The 23,424-nt window shown below is 40.3% G+C and overlaps 1 protein-coding gene across 2 annotated transcripts; it reads right to left on the minus strand.

The window, feature by feature from the left end:
* Nucleotides 1-8,264: 8,264 nt before the first annotated feature.
* On the minus strand, nt 8,265-23,135 carry YY1 (YY1 transcription factor). 2 transcript variants are annotated; one of them, XM_070752333.1, is made up of 5 exons: nt 22,021-23,135; nt 12,114-12,264; nt 11,555-11,615; nt 10,737-10,895; nt 8,265-9,458 (listed from the first exon to the last, which is right to left on the minus strand). In XM_070752333.1, exons 1-5 carry the CDS (start codon nt 22,733-22,735, stop codon nt 9,276-9,278), a joined length of 1,269 nt encoding a protein of 422 aa, XP_070608434.1. In that variant the 5' UTR covers nt 22,736-23,135; the 3' UTR covers nt 8,265-9,275. The 2 variants fall into 2 exon arrangements, with proteins under 2 accessions (XP_070608434.1, XP_070608425.1); XM_070752324.1 differs by having other exon boundaries at nt 12,114-12,276; nt 22,021-23,069.
* Nucleotides 23,136-23,424: the final 289 nt, after the last annotated feature.

Here is a 23,424-nt window from a genome sequence, read left to right on the forward strand (position 1 = left end):
CTTAATTCGTTCCGTGACCAGGTTCCTAAGTAGAAAAGTTCTTAAGTAGAAGCAATTTTTCCCATAGGAATCAATGTAAAAGCAAATAATGCGTGCAAATCCATTAGGAAAGAAATAAAATCTTGGAATTTGAGTGGGAGGAGGAAGAGGAGGAGGACTGAAAGGCGGCTGCTGCTGCTGCTGCTGCTACCTGCTGCCTCTTCCTTCCCATGTTGAAGGGCTCCCCCCTCCTCTCGCTCGCTTTGTAGCCGGCACCTTTCCTTCACTGTGGTGACTCCTTGGTTTGGCTGAAGCCGAGTTGATCTGGCCCGGGCAAAGCGCCCTCTTTTGCCTTTCCGCACCTAGACACTCCGGGAGGCAACCTTGCGCCAGGTGTATGGGAGGCAGCGCGAGGGAGTCACCACAGTAAAGTGGTTTATTCCCTCTCCTAGTGCCCAGAGAAAGGAAAACGCTCCGTTCGCTCTGGGCTGCCAAAGCCTCCTTAAACACCACCGAAAGGCTCCTCTGGCAGCCCAGAAAAGCCCGAGATGGCCAGGATTAAAGGGGGAATGGCAGGAAACTAGCTGGGCCTTTGTGTCGCTCTCAAATTTCCTGGGAAATTTTTCCGGGCTTGGGTTCTTAAGTAGAAAATGGTTCTTAAGTACAGTGGTACCTCGAGATACGAGTTTAATTCGTTCCGGACCTGGGCTCTTAAGTCGAGCAGCTCTTATCTCGAACGACTTTTCCCCATAGGAATTAATGTAAATAATTTTAATTGGTTCCAGCCCTCAAAAAACTCACAAAGTTAGTCTAAATTATGCAGAAAGACAAGTTTTTAATGAAGAAATGTACATGTACATATAAATGAATAATGAAGTTTCTTTCACTTAACTTGTAAACTTTCTTAAACTTTTAAATTTACATATGTTCAACTTCTCTGCCACCCAATCCTGTAGGACAGAGGTCCCCAACCCTTTTTGCACCAGGGATCGGCTTTAAGCGATCAAGAGAGGAATGGGATAAATGAATGGACGGAGGGTGGGAAGGAAGGAAGGAAAGAGGGAAGGGACAGGAACAGAGGAAGGAAGCAAGGAAACTTATGAAAGGGGAGAGTAAGAGAGGAATGAGTGAAGGGAGGGAGGGAGGGAAGAAGGTGGGAAGGAGAAAGAAAAGAAGAAATAGAGGAAGGGAAGGTAAAAGAGAGAAAGAAAAAGAGCTAACTTCCGCGTTCAGCTTCAGGAGACAGCTGCGAAGCCGCGTGCGTGTTTTAAAAGGTTGCAGCCGGCCTGGGGGGCTCGGGGGGGTGCTGGCAAGCCCCCCAGGCCGGCTGCAAGCACCCCCCGAGCCCCCCAGGCCGGCTGCAACCTTTTAAAACATGCGCGCCGCTTCGCAGCCGTCTCCTGAAGCCGAACGCGGAAGTTAGCGTTCGGCTTCAGGAGACAGCTCCTTGGTGCTCGTATCTCGAATTTGGGCTTGTAAGTAGAACAAAAATATCTCTCCCCTCCCAGCTCTTATCTCGAGTTGCTCGTAAGTAGAGCAGCTCTTATGTCGGGGTTCCACTGTAGAGGCAAAATTTTTTTGAACACCCGGATCTTATCTAAAAAAGTTCTTAGAGGCGTTCTTAAGTAGAGGTACCACTGTATTTGCATTTGGCTTTTAATTTTTTTTAATGTATGCAGTTGCATCTTGTAAATATTTAAACATATTTTAGTTACTATATTTTGAGTTGGAAGCTAGAGTATACCTAGAAATCCTGTTACAACCCAAAATGTACACTATTGTTTTTAGGGTGATGGAAATAGAGTGCTTAAATTATCATTTCCCTGTTACTGTGGTGTATGCGCATAATTATGAACTATATCTAATAGGGATGAAAGTATATTTAAAAGGATTTAACAGAAATGTGTTTTAGAGAATTCAATAATGAAAAGAAGTCAAGCTCAGTAGTTTTGGAAACTTTGGTGAATAAGAGACCTGACAAACTATTAAGCCTGTTTCATAGCATCCTTAAATAAGAATGCTGCAACATTGTCTCAATGACATCAGCAATAATAAGTTAATTGAGTTTTATTAATAAATGTTTATGATTACAGTGCTATACACACTTATCTGGATGGTTAAACTCCAATTGGGGTAATTTCTGAACAGCAATAAATAGCATTGGCCTAGTCATAATATCTTTCAAAGTGTGCAAGGTGTACAGTCTGGCCAGTCAAACATCTGTTCTACATCACTAAGTGAAGAATTTTTTTTTTACACTAAATCAGAATTTTGGCATCTCCTTTTGCAGTCTGTAGGGGTTTGCCTATAAGTATTAAGAAATCTTAATTAGTTTAACCAATTAGTTTAATTAGCATTAGCTTGACATTGGAAATTTTGTTTCTGTCTATATCCACCTCACTTAAATATCTGCACATAATTAATAAAACTGTTGTGAGCAGGGGAAAAAATTCTTTAATTTTATGCCAACATTTTCACACAGACTTGAATTGGATGCATTGGGGGGGAGTTTGGACATGCAAATTATTTGAACGCAATTGAGGAAAATCAAATTAAACTGATTTGGTGTTGCAATTCAAATTGAAGCCATTCAGCACAGTACTTTAGGAATGGGTACAATGTCTGCTCTGGTTAATTTCCTCACAAACTATGACCCCAATAAGAATGTAAATGTGCTCATTCAATCCACTTGGGCAAAAAGATAATGTGAAATTCCTCAAGTGCAAAGCTGGATTTGGCACATATAGTAGGTCATTAAAGAGCCTTAGAAATGTTTTCATGTGCAGTTGCACCATTAACTTGGCCCTGCAATACAGAAATTGTTTAAACACCACATTTCTCACATGCTTTTAAGTACTTCCTATTCTTTTTTCCATTGCTACCGTAAAGAATGTGCAAGCCCAATGAAAAATAGGTACCACTTGCAGATTTAGCTTTGGATCAGAGCCTACATAACTAGTTATGGGTCAAAAACATCAGTTTCAAGGCCATTATTATAGCTGTTGAATAGATCAAATGAAGAAAAGCAGGCAGAAAAACTAGCAATGTGATATAGAACAGAGGCTCATATAAAGAATGTACCATTGACTAACTGCAGTGGAAGGTATTTTTTGGGACAGGTGCAATATGTCTATTTGAACTCTTTTTAATAAAAATCTAGCCAATTATTTTAATAATAATTATGCTGGAGAAACCTATAAAACTGGATTGCTGCTTCTATACCATGCAGGTATAGTGGATTGTTTTGACACTACTTGCAGGGACATTCAAATTGAATGTGAAACCCAAGTTGTTTGTTGTGCAACGACACTATCTCCTTTTTTTGTACAGTATTCTGTAACTATTGTACATAAAAGTAATAAATCTTTTTTTAAAAAAATGTAGGGTTTTTTTTGGTGGATATAAGATTGTATATACTAAATCAAGGATAACCCACTGAAACCCCTCTGGTAAGAATGTATGAAAACTCTTGTGCAAAATGGAAAACACATACTGTAAATACGAATCCTAATAAACATAGTTCAAAAATCTAGAAATTTTCCCATCTATCCTTCCCATTTGGCAACTTAACCTTTCAATGTTAGATGTTGCCCTTGGCCTGCAAAAAATTGCCCACCTGGATATCAAGCCAAGATTGCTTTATTGTGAAGCCTTTTTGTAAATCAAGAGCTAGTAGAGAAACAGTACACATGCTTTGTACTTCATGTGACAATACACTCCGCTAGGTATCCCAAGGTTCTTCTACATATGTTCCTTGTCTGAGAGTTTAGACACCAATCTATCATCATGCTATGGGAAGTAAAAGATTTTATATTTTGAAAGATAGTTAGCAGATGTGGGTTTAATGGTTGCGGATTATTTGCAGTCTTTTAATTCCTTCCTTTCCTCCAAAATGTTCCTGAACAACATGGGCTGAATAATACAGAATTTCAATACCAAAGTGGTAGAGAAATCAGTAGATAAAACTTGCACTGATTTCAAGAGATTTGTTTTTATGTTATTGCTCTGTACAGTATATTGCTGAGCAGGAACAAGGCAAAACTGCATTGCAGAATTACTAGCTTCTGTTCATTAACCAAACTAGTAACTCATATCCATATTAGTAACTCATAACCAAATTAGTAACTCATAACTTGTTATGTAATTCCCCACTCAGGACATTCTAAATTCTCTCTTCATCAAATATTATTTACAGAACATGACAGGCAATTCAGCAAAAATATTTATGCAACAGAAAGTGCCACCTGCTTTCTCAAGTTTACACAAAGCTACAAATACAGGAACATCACAACTTACTACTTTGCTTATAGTTTCATACTCATTTCTTACATGTAAAACAAGTATGAAAGCCTTCAGCAATATATTTCTTCCTGGGAAGTATTTTTCTCGCCTCCAACAGGAAACAGTTAATTTCTTCTGGTGAAGATTTCTTCCTGTTCTATAGAGAAAACTTCATCCAAGTCTCAAGTACTGCCTTTACATGATTGTGGGTTAGCTCTTCCTTTCTTGTATATTCCACTGTAACAAAAGTTGAAACTAGGATGCATGGAAAAATAATATATAAAATAACAGTAATAATAATGATAAAAGTTTGTTTATAGTGTCCTTTTTAACAAAGGGCATAACAACATATTAGTACTAGAACCTTTTTAACAGAGTCAGCATATTGTCCCCCGAATCCGGGTCCTCATTTTACCCACCTCGGAAGGATGGAAGTCTGAGTCAACCTTGAGCCAGTGATGAGATTTGAACTGCTGACCTACAGATCTCCAGCCAGCTTTAGTGGCCTGCAGTACTGGACTCTACCCACTGCGCCACCTCAGCTCATAATAAAGTAACCTGCACCACAATCCTTGACTCCATAATTTTCTTCTAGAGTGGAACTGTTTTTTCCAACTTCTCATGGGAAAGGTAAGATCAACTTGTGTTCTGCCACCAGACCATCAGAGACAAAGTACATAACATAAAAGGGACATACAAAAAGCAGTATTCTCAGGTGGTCAGTGTCACACTTTACAGTCACACAATGAAAATCCATGTCAGAGAATACAGATTTATCTACTGTAATTTTTTGTGTATAAGATGCTCCAGACTATAAGATTCACTTACCTTTTGGGGGGAGGAAAACAAAGGAAAAAATTCTGCCTCTGCCTACCAGCATCCATAGGTATTAATCTGGTTAGCATCCTTACAACAAACAGCAAAGTCTGGTCAGCTTCAGGTCGTTATCATAGCCTGATTTAACATGAACAGCTGGTTGGTGGTTGGATCGGCCTCCCGGAATACTGCCAATCAGCTATTCAAGGCTGCAGGAATCGCCAGAGCCCATCACCGCATCCATATGCCGTTTTTGGCCTCTGTGTGTCGCACAGATCACCAGGCTGTTGTGCCCACCCCGGCAGCCTGGAACAGGTCTAAAATGGAGCATCTGGAGGCTGAAAACGGCCAAAGGGTGGGCCAGAGCTTCGGCAACATTCGGTGTATAAGACGGACTGCAATTTTCATCCACTTTTAGGGGGGCTGCATCTTATGCTCTGAAAAGTATGGTATATTTATACTTTATAAAGCATATGGTTCTGCCCTGGCAGCCACCCTACATGTTATTCCTGTAGCAAAAAGCCATTGGCAACCCATCAAGTGCCGCCTCTTGCTTGGTGCAACACGTCTAATTGTGTATTAATTGGAAGATTTGTATTGCCCGATTCCTGCATTGTCTCTAACCCTAACCTTTTGGATATAGGAGCCATCAAGAGCTTGAGTATTACAAGGCAATTTACATACATTTATGCTTTTCCCAGGGGTGTCCTCCTTTCATACCCATTCTGTTTGGGGGGGAAAGGGAGGCTTTATTCTTCCTGACTACTAGAGTCTGGGGAACTTCTGGCATCACTGATTATTCATATACTGTACTATGTTTTCCCCAAAATAAGATCTTATATTTTTGAGGGGCTCAGTACTATGGCTTGTTTTCAGAAAAACACAATTTCAGGTTGATCAGCCCCACTGGCACATGCAAAAAAGGCAGTGAGAGTACGGGGGGCAATGTCCGGCAGCAGCTGCAGCCTGCTTTCCCCTTTGGTCAGAACACTTTGGGGTTGGGCAACCCGTGTACTGCAGGTGGGTTAATTATCTGTCCAAGCAGCAAACGGCGGAATGAGGACGTAATCGGAATGCGCCACAGGGCCCGTAGGCAAGCAGACGCAATGGATAGGTGGTCACAAGATGCTCATCTTTGTGTCTCTCAGCTTACCTGGGGTGTGCACAGGGCATCCAGACTGCCTTTGCCCCCCCCCCCCCCCCCATGCCTCTGCCTCTTACTGCCATGCAAATATGAGCACTCCCCATGCCACCTGCCTGCTCTAGCTCAGCTCTTAGCTTTCCTGTGGTCCACACGTCTGGATCACTTGCCTCCCGCCTGCTGGACAGGTAATCATCTCACCTGCGCTGCACAGGCTGGATGCTGTTGGCCCCCATGCCTTCACCATCTACAGTGCTGGCCACACACCCCAGGCTGGCAATTATCTTCATTAGGGCTTGTTTTGGGGGTAGGCATATTAGAAACATACTTAAAAATAAGGCAAGGTCTTAATTTTCAGAAAAACATGATATTAAGAGGGAATGAAGGACATGCCATGTGATTTCCTATTGTTTTGCCTATCTGCTCCGGAAGCAGGGACTTCCATAACTGACCTCAGCTTCCTGGCTGTCTCATTGTTCTTAGTAGGGAGCATTAGGAGTCTTCAAATCTTCATGTGCTAGAAAATCAGTGTCTTGATTGCTGCCGTTTGCTTGTCTCCTGTAGTGCATTCTTTTCTTGTTCTGAAGACAGACATATACTTGATCACCCTTACTTTCCCATTGGCCAAATGGATTTTACCCATCTTCTGGGGGCTTCTCCAACTCAATCATGAAACTCATTTGGCTGTGGCCTTGTTGGCAAGCCAATCAGCTCCCAGGAGCTGTTTCAGAGCATCTGGCCACCTTTTTTTCTCAATGCTTCTTCTTCTACAAAGACTGTTCAGATGGTATTCCTTTATGGGAGAAAGTATCGTCTTAAGTTTTGACTATCGTCTTAAGTTAATAAGCTTTCAAAATTATCCTCATACTTGGAAATTTTCAGAATCCTGTATTTAAAAAGCCTAAATGAAAGGCTCTATTGAAGTAGACCTATTTGAGGATTACTGAGAGCTTACCAAAACATAAAATACTTTCTGCTTTCTAAACTTCCTTAAGAACGACTTATTATATTCAGAATCCACTTTTCAATATAATTAATATTTAATTATAACATCCAGCAGACTTCCACAACCTCCCACCACTTCCACAGCCTGATTCCAAATGGTTCAAAGCCCAGTAGTGGGCCTCGGCCCAGAGGCTGGGGATCCCTGCTATACAGGAAATGCAAATTCTAAAATTAGGGGCTTTTGTTTGCACTGGACACAACTTTAGCATTTTAGGCTAAAATTTTAGGCTTAGCATTTCAATTGTAGATTGAATTGATATCTTAATTATGACATATTTCATCTCATCTCCATTCTTGAATGTAGAAGAGCAAGTACAACCATTTGACCTGATCCAACAGTTTAACAGCATTAATTAGATGTCCATCTAGAAGACTGTATCTTTTCCGCTACAAAAGCAGTAATGTTGCCAGAATTATGGAAAAAAGGAAGACAATGAAAAATGATCCAAAACAAGTTTTTTAATGTGAAAAACGTATTATTTCCTTAGCCTAGAAACTTGGTTGGCTGCTTATAAATTTGGTGTTTTTTTAAGACATGTCCTGCATAAAGCTATTCTACTGTAATTCAATCCAAAGTATTCTAATGCCAAATACCATCCGTGATCTCTCAATTGCATTGATGTTAGAATTCACAAGCCCAGTGTATCATACCATAACACTGATACCACCTTACCTTGAACCAACAGTATCCCATGAATTACGCTGTATCCAACCATACACTGATTGCAGGGAATATGGATATATTCCACTGTATCTGCTAAGAAAGAATGATCTTTGTAAACATCTCTTTTTCTCTTGCAATCATCATATCTGTTATTGAAGATAGAGACCCTGTGAAGCATTATCTAAGAGGTTGAAAGTAGAATAAAAGGAAATGTTTGCTTACGTAATCGTGGAAGGAATCCAATAAACCTTGACATTTTACTTCAGGAAAATCTATTATCTGGATAAACCAGAACTCAATATTCTAATGGAATGCTATGCAGAAGACAAACACACATTTTTTAAAAAATAAGAAAATCTAATTGAATGAAAAAACAAGTAAAGGTAACTTGAGTTTTATTTATCTTCTAATTTCTGGGAGGTTAAAGAACTATAATTTGTTTTGGACAACAGAAGAAAATAGGCTGTGCTTACAGATAATTTTCTGCCATATTCTTCAGGACCACTGCTTTATTGTTGCCCACTCTATTACACGGGATGTACATATCAGGTGATGTTAAAAGGTCAGTGCCTGTACAATACATTCTACAACTGAGCACCACTTTCCTTAACTGAACAGGCAAAGAGAAAGTACACGGAACATCAGCATCTGGCAGTATTTTTCCCAAAAAAAGAGACTAAAATGGGTTTAAGTTGATTAACACTATTAAATCACATCTAATATTTGTTACTACATGATTTCATTACAGCTATACGATACAATTATACAAAATGTGTTAACATCAAAGAATACAACCAAAAAAAATTTAAGATAGCAAACAAAACCTATATAACTTTTTTTTTAAATCTTTACAGGAAAATACTTTTGAAGTATGCATGTAACTGCCCATTCTTTTAAAGAAAATCTACCGCAAGCAAAGTTATCAACCTCCAGAAAAAAATCACACATAGCATTACTAAGCATATCCCCAAAAAGTGTACAATATGCACACTTTGAAAATACAAAATTAAAAAATTGTAAGCAACAGGTGAGCATCATATTTATAACAATGTGAAAAGTCCAATTTTAGCACTGTTTGTAGAAAGAACTGTCTTTGATGCAAGTCCATGAATTATCTGTCTCTTCCAGGTAGGATCACACTTTACAAAAACACCATGCTCTTGAAACCAAATTACAGAGCAAAATGAAGCATTGGAGCAATGCTGCCTTAAAGTTTATTTTGCTACTTTATCAAAAACAAGTCCCTTAGGCATGTAAGGTTCATTTTTTGTGTGTTTTTTTAAAATTCTTTCCTAGAAACAATATACAAAGGGGGAAGCTTATTTATTTTCAACCATTGTCCTGTAAGGTAAAAGATGTTTTGAGTTCAAGAGCTTTCTTCTTGCAGTTTCACTGGTTGTTTTTGGCCTTAGCATGTGTTAAGATATGAGATTTCAGATTAGTTGATTGAGCAAACTTCTTATTACAGCCATCGAAAGGGCACACATAGGGCCTATCTCCAGTATGAATTCGCACATGTGTGCGTAAATTGAAGTCCAGTGAAAAGCGTTTGCCACATCCTTCAAATGTGCACTGGTGGAAAGAAAACACAAATAATTAGTAACCTCCTTACAGATCTTCATTTGCAATATTATATTTACATGACATAAAGGTTCTATTCTGTACAATTCCAAATTGAGTATTTGTTATTCATAAGTTAGTTCCATCAAATTGGAAATGTTCACTTGTGCTGTGGAACAGCAAAGGAATACATAGGTATATCCTCTTTGCAGAGAGATTACAAGAGTTTCTCTGAGACGGTACTACTTTATAGAATTCACTTCCAAGACAGATCTACCTAAAACCTTTTTCAGACATATTTAATCTAAGTCAAAATATGTGTACAGTAGTCCTTCACCTATCGCTGGTGTTACGTTCCAGACCTGGCCCCGATAGGTGAAATCCGCGATGGGGAATTTATCGACTGATAGTACTTATTTAAGTATTTATATTGTAATTGTTTGGTAAGTTTTCATTGTTTTAAGTGTTTATAAACCCTTCCCACACAGTATTTATTTTAGATACAGTATTTAAATACAGTATTTACAATTTTAGATTTATTTTTTTTTTAAAAACCTGCCGATCGAGTTCGGCGGGCTGTTTAAATCTGCCGATCGACTTCCTCAGAAACCCGCGATGAAGTGAAGCCGCAGTAGGTGAAGCGCGGTATAGCGAGGGACTACTGTACAAGACTTTTCTACAGTCTGATGTTCCAAAAGATTCCAAGGTCTATTTATACTTCCATTTATTAAAATATTCTTTCCTCCTTTTTGCAGCCTGAAGTAGACAATATTAAAAAAATATCTTAGCAGCCTCATCCTATTTACTATCCCTCACTAGATGGGTGGTGGCCCATATTTAAGTGGGGAAATTAACAGATATTTTTAAAGAAAACATTAACTGGAATTTGATACATTTTAAACCGTTTTAAACAAAATACTAACATAAATTACCAATGAAAATTATCATGAAGATTTTAACATCTTACTATAATCATCCGGCTAATATCATCTATGTATATAAGTAAATGATGTTCAAGTAGCTTCTTTGTATTTAAATATAATTTTTTTTTAAAGCATACTTTAATAGGATAAATGGTCAAGAGCTAGAACATACTAAAATATACTTTTAATATTTCTCCAATTATCTTCTAAATGCGCAATTTAGCCTCTAAACAAATTGATATTATCTATCATACAATTTGTCTAGCTTCAGAAATAAAGCAAAAACAGAACATACACCAAAGAGAAACTAATTAGAATGTCATGAAAATGTCATGATTGTCTCTTCTAGAATATTTGGAATAGTTACCTGAAAAGGTTTTTCTCCAGTATGAACTAATTGATGCCTCTTTAGCTTTGAGCTCTCAACGAAGGCTTTTCCACATTCTGCACAGACGTGTACCCGAGGTCCGTGAGTATGTAGATGCTTCCTCATGGCTGAATTATCCCTGAACATCTTTGTGCAACCCTTCAAAGTAACACAAGTAAATTATTTAAGTGTCAAGGCATCCAAATATCAGAATTATCATCATATTAATCTGTATACACTGATTGGCTCACAATTATATTGAACCAAAATATGGTTTGATTTTGGTATACTGAAAAGCCCAAGCATGGCCAGTGCTGAATAAATGACTTAATTCTGTATGAAGGGAGATTGCTAGGAAAAATGTCCTTTCTTGAAAACAGGAATTAGATTTTTTTAATGTGCTACAGCAATGATGAACCTTTGGGGTTTGGCATTTCAAAAACTTAGAAAATAACTCTGCTATTGTGCCAATGCACCCCCCCCCCCCACGCAAAGAAACAATTCTTTACATATTCATTTAATTTAAAAATAGCATCAAATCATGTATGGTGCTGTGTATTATACAAAGAAACATTAAATAATTACAAAACTGAAATGCAAGTAAAACAAATATATTTGGGGGGAGGTGTGGAATGAATGGAGCATGAATTTGAAAATAGTTGTCTGGTGTTGGTGGCATGTCACCTTTGACAGAAATTTAAAGTACACTACAAAATATTGGCCAAAAAAAAGACCCAGAACATAAGCAAAACATTTATGAAACTCCTATATTAAAAAGGTTCTTACTGAAATAAATTGCTCAAAATCGCTTCACTCACTTTATGAGGACACGCTATCGTTCTTGGTGCATCATCTTCTTTGATTTTTCTTGGTTTCATTCTTACAAAGGAAAAAAAAACAAGCATTGGTTGTTGAATAGCAAATAAGGTATCAGAAGTACCTTCTGTTATACATCATTATATATGCTATTGCTTCTTGATGATCTACCTTTAACTGCTTTAATTAAAAATTTAACCATTTACAATTCGGATTCAATGAGAGAAGAAAAAGCTGCCAAGTTTGGTGGACATTAAAATCAGATATATTACAGGAAATAATTAAAATCCTGAGAATTTGAGAGCTTTTGAAGACCAATAACCAAGTGTCTACCCAACCTGGAGTGCAATCTAGAGACTGGGGCAGCTAGTCTAGCCAACAAACATTAATTTTTAACATCTGTGAATTATTCTGAATCTTCTGTGAATATCAGTGATTCTCCGTGTATTAAAATTATATCTCTGCCTTGATCCAATTCAGTGATTTTAATTGAGAACAGAAAAATCACATATTCTCAAAATAGTGAATAATTATTTGTCAAAAGAGTTTTATAACACCAACCTTGCAAATTCAGCCAATTGTTTAGGATCAGAAAGATCAATCCCAGGTATTCCTCCAGGTGGTAGCTTCTTTCCCGTCATGTATTCAGAGTAGTCAGGAGGGGAGTTCTCGCCAATGATCTGCTCTTCCACCACAGTCTCATGGTCAATGTCTTTTTTGTCATCTGCAATGATTAGAGAAAACTGAATTTTGATTTAACATCCACGAAGGACGACATTAATAGTGTGGAAAATGTTTCTCAGACAATGTTTGTACTAAGAAACAAATTCACCTATTTTAAAGACAAAAATACAGAATTTACATTTAATAAGTTTAAGAAACCATATATAAGTATATTGATCATTCATTTTCAGAACTAATTTCCTTAAAAGCATGCATTATAAATTATTACATATAACATTTGACACATAATTACTATATTTAAGACATCCCCCCCCCCCAAAAAAAGTGGGTGGAAATGTCTGAGCCTTTTATAAAGCAAATGTTGCCGAAGCCCCGCCTATCCACTGGCCCCCACCCTTCTGCTTTTGTCTCCTAGATATTTGCTTCCTTGCAGCAAACAGCCTAGTCAGCTTCAGCAGTCTGTTTAGCACAAGCAGCTGATTGTTAGGTTGGAATACCACCTATCAGCTGTTCCAGGCTGCAGGGATCACAATCGCCCATCACCACCTCTGCATGCCTCATTTTCGGCCTGTTGCAGAAGGTCAAGATCGTCACAGCCACCTATCCCGTCGCCTAGAGTGGGTCAAAAATGGGATGGGAGGCCGGAAATGGGATGGGCGGAAGAAGCAGTGGCGATAGGCAATTGAAATCCCCGCAGCCTGGTACAGCTGATAGGATTCCGGAAGGCAGATCCAACTGCCAATCAGCTGCTCATGCTAAATCAGGCTGTGCTGAAGCTGCCCAGTCTGTTTTGCTGTTTGCTGCAAGGAGACAAATTGCTAGGAGGCAGAGACAGATATTTTCCCCTTATTTTCTTCCCCCAAAAGGGTGTCTCTTATAGCCTGGAGCATCTCATGGTCTGAAAAAAACAGGTATCCCAAATGCACTGTAACTAAAGTGACACATCTTTTGCAGAAAAGCTTTTTTAAAGATATCACAATTATAATCTCTATTTATCTTAATTCAATCATACATTTATAATACATTTATAAAGCATTTTTCTCTGAATACTTGCTATGTAATTAACACCAAAACCCCCAGTCTGCAAGATATGAATAAAACACACACATACTTACTACAATTAGGCCAACTTAACATCTGGGGAAAATATATTTGAGCAAAATTTCTATCGCAATTTCTCTTCCTTTTATTTTAGCTATCAAAACTATAAGTTTATTGTTTATTTTTCAAATAAAAGAATAGTTTCCACTTATAAATTATCAGAATCTTTTATTGCTAAATCAGCTAAAACGTTTTCAATCTTTGTTTCAATAAGACCTCTAGGGCTAGATAATTCCAAATTTATATATTGTTTTAATAGACATGCTAGGATTAATAAATTTCAAAATTTTGATGTGTGCATGTGTTAGTATAAATAAATAATACTGTGGCATACAAAATAATGAGATGATCCTCTGTCTTCTACCTTGAAAGATCCAGCAGCAGATTGATAGCTATATAAATTTGTCATTAATACAATCCTATGCCGCTCACAGTTCAGAAAGAAAAGTTTGCAGTAGGATGGAGGAAGATTTTAATGGAACACAGTATAGAATCCAACAAAGAATATATTATGAGCTTCATTTCCAGCTTTGTTTTGTCCCATTAGGATTTCATTATTCACTTTGGTTTAGAATTATTCAGGATACAGTCACTTAGGTCACTAATTTTAAACAGCTGTTTTTCCTCTATTATGATTGTGCAAATAATCCATTTTCTTTATTTCCAGATGGATTAGAAGACTAGGCTTTGTTTCTAGTTCAGTTCTGCTCTCTAGCTTTATAACCCAATATATTGCTTTATAACCCAATTAATTGAGATACAGAACTCATAAATGGGTCAGAATTGCTCATATTAAGTGTTTATAAATCATATTTACACAGCTGCCCACCTGACAGAATGTGACTTTGGGCAGTGTATAATAAAATCCTAACAATATTAAAACATAACACAGTTAAAACCTTTTTAAGTTACTAACTATTAAAAAGGCTGAGACCATTGGATACTATGAACAGTGAAGCCACCTCAGCAAATTCCTTTAAGACTCAGGCTTGTTGCCACAGCCACATTTTGGGGGGTTTCTGGAAGGATGGCAGAGAAATGGCCAATCTCACCTGGGGAGGGGATGATATTCCACAGGGTGGATGCCACAGTAGAGAAGGTGCATCACCTGGCTTCTGTCAGATGTTAACTCCTTAGTGGATGCGACCCACAACATATCTCTTCTGCTGCTGGATCTAATGGGATGGACAGATGTATCGGGAAGAGGCAGTCTCTCAAATAACCTTGCCTACTACCATTTAGTGTTTAAAAATCCATCTTAAATTGGATCCAGAAACTGGCAACCAATATAGTTTGCAGAGCAGAGGTACAACGTGGGCCATTCTAGGAGCATACATAACTACTTGCACCACTGATTCTCTGCCACCTGGAGTTCCCAGATACACTTCAAGGGTAGCCTTATGTAGAATGCATTACAACAGTCCACACAAGAAATTACTGGGGGACAACTAACCATGAATAGAGCTTTCCCATCAAGAAACAGGAGCAACTAGAGCACAACATAATTTGTTTAACAACTGCTTTTTTTAGCAATGCAATATAAGCCAAAGATTAAATGTGGGCTTATGTTTCCTGAGAATGGCTCACTTTCCATTGCTCGCTATATCTTCTCACAACCATTTCCACCATAATATTCTCACCTACCCAGTCTCATGAAAGCCCAAACATTGCCCAACCCAACCCTTCTGAGGCCTGAAGCCAGAGGTCTCCTGTTCTGTATCCCAAAGAGTGGAGGCTAGGTCCCCTTTGGGGGTCGAATGACCATTTCATGGGGGTCGCCTGAGACCTTGGGAAAAGACAAATTTTTCCTGGCATTAGGAACTAAAGCTTCTATTCTGGCATCTTGGAACATATTTTTACAATCCGACCAATCAGGTGTTTATAATGGGGGTGTCCCTCTGACCTTCCTGCCAATCTGCTCAAAGCTCTGTTGGGAGAATTGGCGCTAGACTTATGGTTGGGGGTCACCACAACATGAGGAACTGTATTAAGGGGTTGCGGCCTTAGAAAGGTTGAGAACCACTGCTTCAGACACTAAAGTCCAAGCTCTCAGTGCCAGCAATATATCATCTCTCCCCCAGCTGCTCTCATCACTCAGGCCTTCCTACCATTCACTCATCCACTTTCCCTTGTTCTCAACTCAGGGGAGATAATTGGTGCCTCTGTGGGAAATCATAGTTCACAGTCCTTGAGAAATGAGGCCTATACAGCAAACCATTGACATTCATTGCCAGAGATTGCATCCTCCTGTGTAGATTTGAACTTTGCCCCCCAAAAGAGAACATAAGCCAACGTTCTTTTGTGAACAGTTCTCAAACTTGGAGAATGTGTGCTAAAGCTTCTACCAATAACCCTACATCTCTACATTTTTTAATTGGAACTTGAAAGTGTGGGCATTGTCAAAGAAAACTGGAGTCTGAGGCAGAGTTGCAGGCATTAATAATATTTGACACATGTTGGAGAATTTGGTCTATTAGGACATATCAGACTCACTGGTCAAGGATTATTTCTGCACTGCAATGAGAAAATAGGGGGAGGAATAGATGTAGGGAGATATAACAGCAAATACAGAAATCACAGCAAGTAAGTACATATTTAAATTTTGAAGAAAGGTGTTAAGTTTAACTTTAAGCTATGTGGAAGCTGAAGTTTTGAAGTAAAACTCAAAAAGGCAGATGGTGACATATAGATTTCCTATATGTTGTGCTTTGTCCAACCATACCATGTATAGGAATTCAAATGAAATACAGTAATACCTCATGATACGAACTTAATTGGTGCAAGGAGGAGGTTCGTAAGACGAAAAGTTCGTAAGACGAAACATTGTTTCCCATAGGAAACAATGTAAAGTCAATTAATCCGTGCAACCAAAAACCCCCCCCCGCAAAAAAACGGCTTTCCGGCTGTTTTAAAAGGTCGCAGCCGGCCTGGGGGGCTTGCCAGCACCCCCCGAACCCCGAACCCGGGTTCAGGGGGGTGCTGGCAAGCCCCCCAGGCCGGCTGCGACCTTTTAAAACACCCGCGCCGCTTCGCAGCTGTCTCCTGAAGCCGAACGCTAAAGCCGAACTTCCGCGTTCGGCTTCGGGAGACAGCTGCGAAGCGGCGCGGGTGTTTTAAAAGGTCGCAGCCGGCCTGGGGGGCTTGCCAGCACCCCCCGAACCGAACCCGGGGTTCAGCCAAATTTTGCCTCTTCTTACGAACTTTGTTCGAGTTACGAACCGGCGTTCGGGAGGCTTCTGGGAAGCCCCGCCGCCCGGCTGTTACCTTTTAAAACAGCCGCACGGCTTCCCAGCTGTCTCCGAACGCAGGTTCGTAACTCGAAAAAAGTTCGTAAGAAGAGGCAAAATTTTGCTGAACCCCGGGTTCGTATCACGAGTTGTTCGTAAGACGAGGGGTTCGTATCTTGAAGTACCACTGTAATTTCTGGCAGATAGCTGTCACACTTCTGCTAGAATATCCAATAAATGGAAACCAAACCCCACTCTGGCTAGCTACTCAACTATTAGATTATTCTTGCTTTTAGGATGATTTTTTTTTAACCTATCTGCCTTCTTCTATCTTAAATCTATTTTTCATGTTCTACTCTCTATAATGATAAAAGAACAGGTCCAGGATTTCCTCTGTATGGTATCCTCTGAGACATATGAAGAATATAAAAAAATAATCAAAACAGTAAAGTTAAGCCCTTCATTAAAAATGTTAAATTTTATTTCTGAATTACATAAAACTGTCATACCTATTTTGTGTCATCTATATTTATAGCAATATTTCCTCCCCTTTAAATAAATGTTATTAATATAATGATGAAATAATACAGAACCTAAGATTGAATTCATGGTTTTCTCCTTCATACCTCTCTGCAAATGACTACTGCATTGCTAACCACTTTTTTTTGCATGGAGTTTTCAAGTGACTTTTATTCCCACTTGTCATGAACACTTGAACACAATTAAGTAATTCACTAATCAGAACACCATGGGTATTTTATCAGATGTTCCTTGGAAATTAAGATATGTTATAGCAGTCTAATTTTTATTAAAGTGGTTAGCTGGTCAAAACAACAAATCAGATGTTAATCTCACAAATTTAATCTCACAAGATCCACCCAGTTAGTACCATGGCAAAATGAGCAGCAGATAAATGTATTTATTTTTTTCCATAACAAATCTACATAGCGTTCTACATGCATGATTGGAGTGGAGAAATTTGGCTGTAGGACCTTCAATGCCATGACCTCATGTAAGGTAACATAAATGCAATAGTACAGGAAGTCTAACTAGTTACTAACAATGTTGCAATCTATTTGGCATCAAAATTATAATACCTGGGATTTGTATGTATGTAAAGTTAGAAAGTAGTTATGGCATCTGACAGATATTATAACTGATTTTTGCTATTTGGGTATCCAAAAACTGCAATGTTTACTGGCAGAGTAGTTAATATATTCTAGTAAAGTCCAAGCAGGTTCAAGTATCTGTGCAGCTTTCCTCAATCTTTAGGTTCAAAGTTGATACCTATTTTTGAATCTCCCTACACAATGAGATGATTATAATATGTAATATATAATACCAAGCTTAACATGTTTATATGTACTTAACTTAGTGTGTCAATTACATCTTTTAGTCTACATCTATGCTGGTCTATTATGACCACTATGATTTCATTTGAAATAGCCTGTCCTCAGTTAATGTCTGCCCTATTTAGTGACCATTTAAATTTAGGAATAATCCTTGAACCTATGCTGGATGCAGTATCCTGTTGTTACATGATCTCCATCTGCAACCTTTAAAGTTGACTTCCAACAAGCAAAGTCATTCAAGAAGCCAGCAGAAATCATAAGAACATAAGAAGAGCCATGCTGAATCAGGCCAAAGCCCATCGAGTCAGGCATTTTGTGTCACACAGTGGCCCACCAATTTTACATGGGGATCTTGAGCAGAAAGAGAAGGCAAAACCAACTGTAGTTGTATGACATTACATTTAATGACTGCGGGTGATTCACTTAATGGCCATGGCAGAATTTGCATCACAGGTTGGGTGTGATCATCTTCCACTTAATGGCCATGTCACTCAGCAATGGATTGTTGTTAGTCCTAATTGTGGTTGTTTAGTGAGGACTACGTGTATATCAGGTCACTAGAACATATTCAACAAATGATCATTTTAAAATCGTAACTTAGTGTTACATAGAAAACCAGAAAATTTTGGAAGGCCCAGAACATCAAAGGGGAAACCAGAGCAATCTGTCCTACTTTTAACAGCTGTATAGTATTCCTATTCTGAACGTGGTTAATCTTAAAATAGAAGCATAATATCTCCCAAATAAGTCACAATATTAAGATAAAAGCATTGCTAAATATGCAACATAAAGTAAGATTCCTGTATCCTCAATTGTAAAGTAATATAATTTTGGTCCATCAAAAGTATTTATTTATGTTCTAGTAAAATTTATTTCAATGTTCCTGAACTGAGCACAATTATTTTAATGGCACCATTATAAAAGCAGGAAGTATTCCATCAATACACTGCTCATCTAATGGTCTATAACATAACTGCAAAAAAGAGGTTTAGAGAAACAGATCAAACAACTAATGGATATCAGAATTTGGTAATTGTAAAATGGGCATTTACAAAATGGTTTAATAAGCAAGGTATAAAATTAAACAGATCACTGACTTGAAGAATGTCAGAAATCCAGGGTAAAAATCAGATTATACCTGCTCTTAGATTTTTAACAAACTCAATTCTTTCTACATGATATCTGAAATGTCCTATTCTTAACAAGTTTTGAGAGAAAGATGAAAACATTGGAAATATAAATGTATGGATATGTTCATTTAATGGATTGAAGAAGTGAATGCATTTGCCACTTATGAGTGGATTGCTTATGGACATTGACTTGGTATAGACAAGTATAATATAATATAGGACTCATTTATATATATCTGTATGTGTGTGTTTAAGTATGTATTCAAGTATATAGAATAACCTTTAATTGTTACATGTATTTTATTGTAATTTTTCACTTTTTTCTTGGAGCATTTTTTCCTTTTTACAATGTTTACATAGTATCTCCATCATTGTTACCATTGTGTTTTGTTCTCAATTAAAAAATAAAATTTAAAATGTACAATTTCCTATGCTTACTCAGGAAAACCTCTGGGCTTCTTGAACTTTTCTGTATTGGAAGGCCCTGTTTACTGTCATAGCCTCACCACTGTCATCTGTATTACTACAATTCATTCTACAAGGGGCTGCCCTTGAAAAGCATTTGGAAGTGTCAATTGGTGAAGAATGCAACTGCACAGGTAAGTAGTACATGGTATCAATTATTAAGCACACATAACAACACTGTGTACTGCACTGGTTGCCACTGTGTTTCTGGGTGCAATTCAGGGTGCTTAAAAGTCCTTCATGGCTTAAAACACATGACCTGAGGGTCCATCTTTTCCTAGTTGTTTCTAACCATCCACTTGGGCAGCATCCAAACCTTGTTGGTAGCTAGTAGGGCCCTGGTTCTGTGCCAGACCTTGGGATACTAAGGGTCCTAATCTCACTGCTGTGCTAACAATTAACAATATAGTAGTATTTCTCTTGGCAACTGTGTTTTTTAGTTTTTGCACTTAAGTTTTTAATTTAAGATTATTTACTAGCCAATGTCACTTGCTGAAATGGATAGCCATACAAATAAACAAAAATAAGCAAGCAAAACAGACATGGACAAGTAAGTCTTGTGAATTATCAGTTTTTGCTTTCAAAACTAAGCAATTTCATTTAGTTTTAGATGAAACTTACTAGTTTCTAAGCAACACAAAACTAGAGCATAAAGAGAATATGAGCCACAAAGACCTCTGACCCCTAGGTGGCATATATTTCTAATGTAAAAACAGATTAAAAGAGTTTCCTTTGCAGAATTTAATAAGGACATAGGCCTCCTCAGAAATCCATGAATTTCATAAAGGAAACTTCCCCCCTTTATAATTGATTATGCTATTTTAGGGTTTATAATCAACCCATAAATCATTACATTTTGACTTTTCAAGCTATATATTATCTCTGAAACAAAACCACTGAATATTAAATAATGATCTTAAAAAATACTTAAAATATTATAAGATGTTATAATCAACACAGCAGGCGTAGTGTGCTCAAAAATAATATCCTGCACTAAATAAGATACTTTCTTTTTTGTGTATCTGCTAAGTGCTTGAGAATTTAATGCCTTTTATACACAGCTGTGAATCAAAATTATTTTTTAAAAAATTATCCTTAAAAAGCAGAAAGTGCTTTAAATTCTAAAAACCTGCAGGTCCTCAAAATTACCACACAGCAACTATATCGATCTGATTATATGATGGCAGTTTCTTCTAAAGTTGTTGGAAAGAGGTTTTTATAGTCACTTTATGGGGTCTAGGACTGAAACTATTAAATCATACATTCTTGCTATGTCCTATGTGAAAAACATATGAACTCTGGAGTTCAAAGATCTAAAACCATACCTACAGAGGTAGAGAATTTACTTGTTTTCGCCCAAGGTGGGTAATAAATATTAAAAATAACTAAAGCAACTCTTCTAGGATACCTTCAAGCCCCTAGCCTAGTTATTTAAAGACAAGGTACATATCGTGTAAACAGTTTGAACTCTTATGAATGCAGTGAAACCAGGCACTTTTCTAACACTACCAGTGCTGAGAGCTTTAAAAGTACAAAACCTACCCTTCCAATGGTCTTCATCCCCTTTACTCTAATCATCATTCTAACCAGAGACAGGGTTTGTTATGTAAAGGTTTGAGGAAAGTGGGAGGGAAAAGAAGAAAAAAAAGGAAGATGCCAGGAGGAAAAAGGAAATGAGGAGGAATCCGCCAAGCAAACCGCAGCGGAGGCATGACCGCCGCCGGGAAAGGAAAAAAAGGCCATTGAGGAGGGGCAGCCAAAAAGACTTGAAAGAAGCCGCCTGCGCATTGAGAACACTTAGAAGGAGGAACTATATTGCGAAGCTCGCCAGAAGGAACAGCTGGATAAAGCCTTAAGGGGGCGCCAAGCGATGTCGAGCAGCGGGTTAAATAAAATTAAATCCGACTGAGTTGGCGAGGACACAAGAGGGGGAAGGGGGGGGGAGGCAACCGCTGGAGAGGGGAAGGTTGCGCGCGCTGAAGCGACGAAGGCACGAAGAGCGCCAGAGAGCCGGCGAAAGAAGACGCGAGCAGGGAAGGCGAAGGAACGGGCCACCGAGGTTCGCCGCATGCCCGTCCCGCCCCCCCCAGCCTATTTCCTCCTCCTCCTCCTCCCTCCCTCCTACTGCAGAAACTACGCCATTGCGGCCTAGTCCAGGAATCAGTCAGTCAGTAAGGGAGGGCGGGCGCGCGCGCTCTATCCCCTCCCCCCCCTCTCTCTGTGCCTGTCCCAGCGGCCATCTTGGCGGGGCCGCCGCCATCTTTCTTTTCCTTTTCCCCCCCGCCGGAGGGAGCCGGGCAATCAGGCAGGAGCAGCGCAGACCCCGCCATCTTTTCGGGGGAAGCCGCCATACTTGCCCTGGCGAGATGAACATGGCGGCGCCCATCACACACATCCAAACATGGCCTCCCTTCAAAACAAAACGGGGGGAAGGAGCCGTCCGGGCCTCCCCAGACCTTCCTCAGCCCCCGCCGCAACGTGCCGGACACATTCCAGCCGCTCTACTTACCCGAGGCCCACATGGTGACGGAAAACTCCCCCTCCAGGGTCTTGATCTGCACCTGCTTCTGTTCCCATTTCCTGGCGCCGCCGCCCCCTTCGGCTCCGCCGCAGCCTCCCGTCAAATAACTCTTCTTGCTGCTTTTCTTGCCGCTCCCGCCACCTTTCTTCATCCGGCCGCCGCCAGAGGAAGAACCGCCGCCCGAGCCACCTTTACTCCCGGCGGCCGCCACGGTGACCAGAGTCTGCTCGATGTACTCATCCTCGCCGGCCGGAGCCGGCACTGGAATGAGAATCTGGTCCTCGAAGCCGTCATCGGCCCGCAAACCGTCCGAGTCGTCGCCTCCTACTACCTCCTCGCGAGTCTGCACTAGGATCACCTCCTGATGGTGCGGGTGGTGGTGCAAGTGGAGCTGGCCCCCGCCGGCCCCGACACCGCCGCCGCTCGGGTCGCCGTCGCTGACCAGCGGTTGCAAGGCGATCATGGGCGGGTGGTGGTGATGATGGTGGTGGTGGTGGTGACGGCGGTGGGGCGGGTGATGAGGGCCGCAGTCCTCGCAACACTCGTCGTCCTCTTCATCGTCCTCGTCCTCCTCGCCGCCCACCACGGTGGTCTCAATAGTTTCCACCGGGATGGTCTCCACCTCGATCTCGTGCAGCTCCACGATCTCGGCGGGCATTTCCGAGCCGTCTGTGGCAATGTATAGGGTATCTCCTGAGGCCATGGTGGCGGAGCCGCCAGCGGGCGGCGGGCCCGAGCCTAGCACAGGGCCTCGGCTCCGCTCCTCTGCCCGACGTCGGTGGGACTCAAGGCTTTCTCTGGCTTCCCTTCCTTCTCTTCCGCCGTCGCCGCCTCCTCCTCCCCCTTCCACACAAACACCACCAGTTCTTCGTTAGGAGGGTGGGAGGGAGGCAAGCAGGCAGCAGCCTCAGCCGCCGCCAAATCCCGCTGGCGCTGCCTCGCGAGACTACCGCCGAGAAATGCAGGCACCCCAGCTCTTCCTCACCCGCCATCCACACCCGCGGTAGTCGTCGAGACACGCCCCCCTCCTAGCCCCTGGGCCAATCGCAACCCTCGGCTCGATTTAAGGACAACGCTCCTCGAGCAAACGCTCCGGCTTCACCAACTGGCAAACGGGCCGGTTACTTCGGGACCGCCCCTTTTCTTCCTGAGCGCGACCTATCGCCATGAAGTTGAAGCCGATCAGTCCTGCCCCCCCCGTCGATTCCACTTAGCTGGCTTCTGGGAGGGAGGGGGGAGGGAAGGAGCTAGAGAGAGAGCCGTTGCTCCTGAGGTCACGCCCACTCTTGTAAACGAGCCGTGAGAGAAAGTTCCCGTCGGCGTTGGCGGGTGCCGGTTTCTTCCGCTGCCTTTTGCGTCGGGAGGTTCGGAAGCGCGTTTTGTTTTCCTCTT

The sequence above is a fragment of the Erythrolamprus reginae genome, chromosome 1, assembly GCF_031021105.1.
Source record: "Erythrolamprus reginae isolate rEryReg1 chromosome 1, rEryReg1.hap1, whole genome shotgun sequence".
Classification (NCBI taxonomy): Eukaryota; Metazoa; Chordata; class Lepidosauria; order Squamata; family Dipsadidae; genus Erythrolamprus; species Erythrolamprus reginae.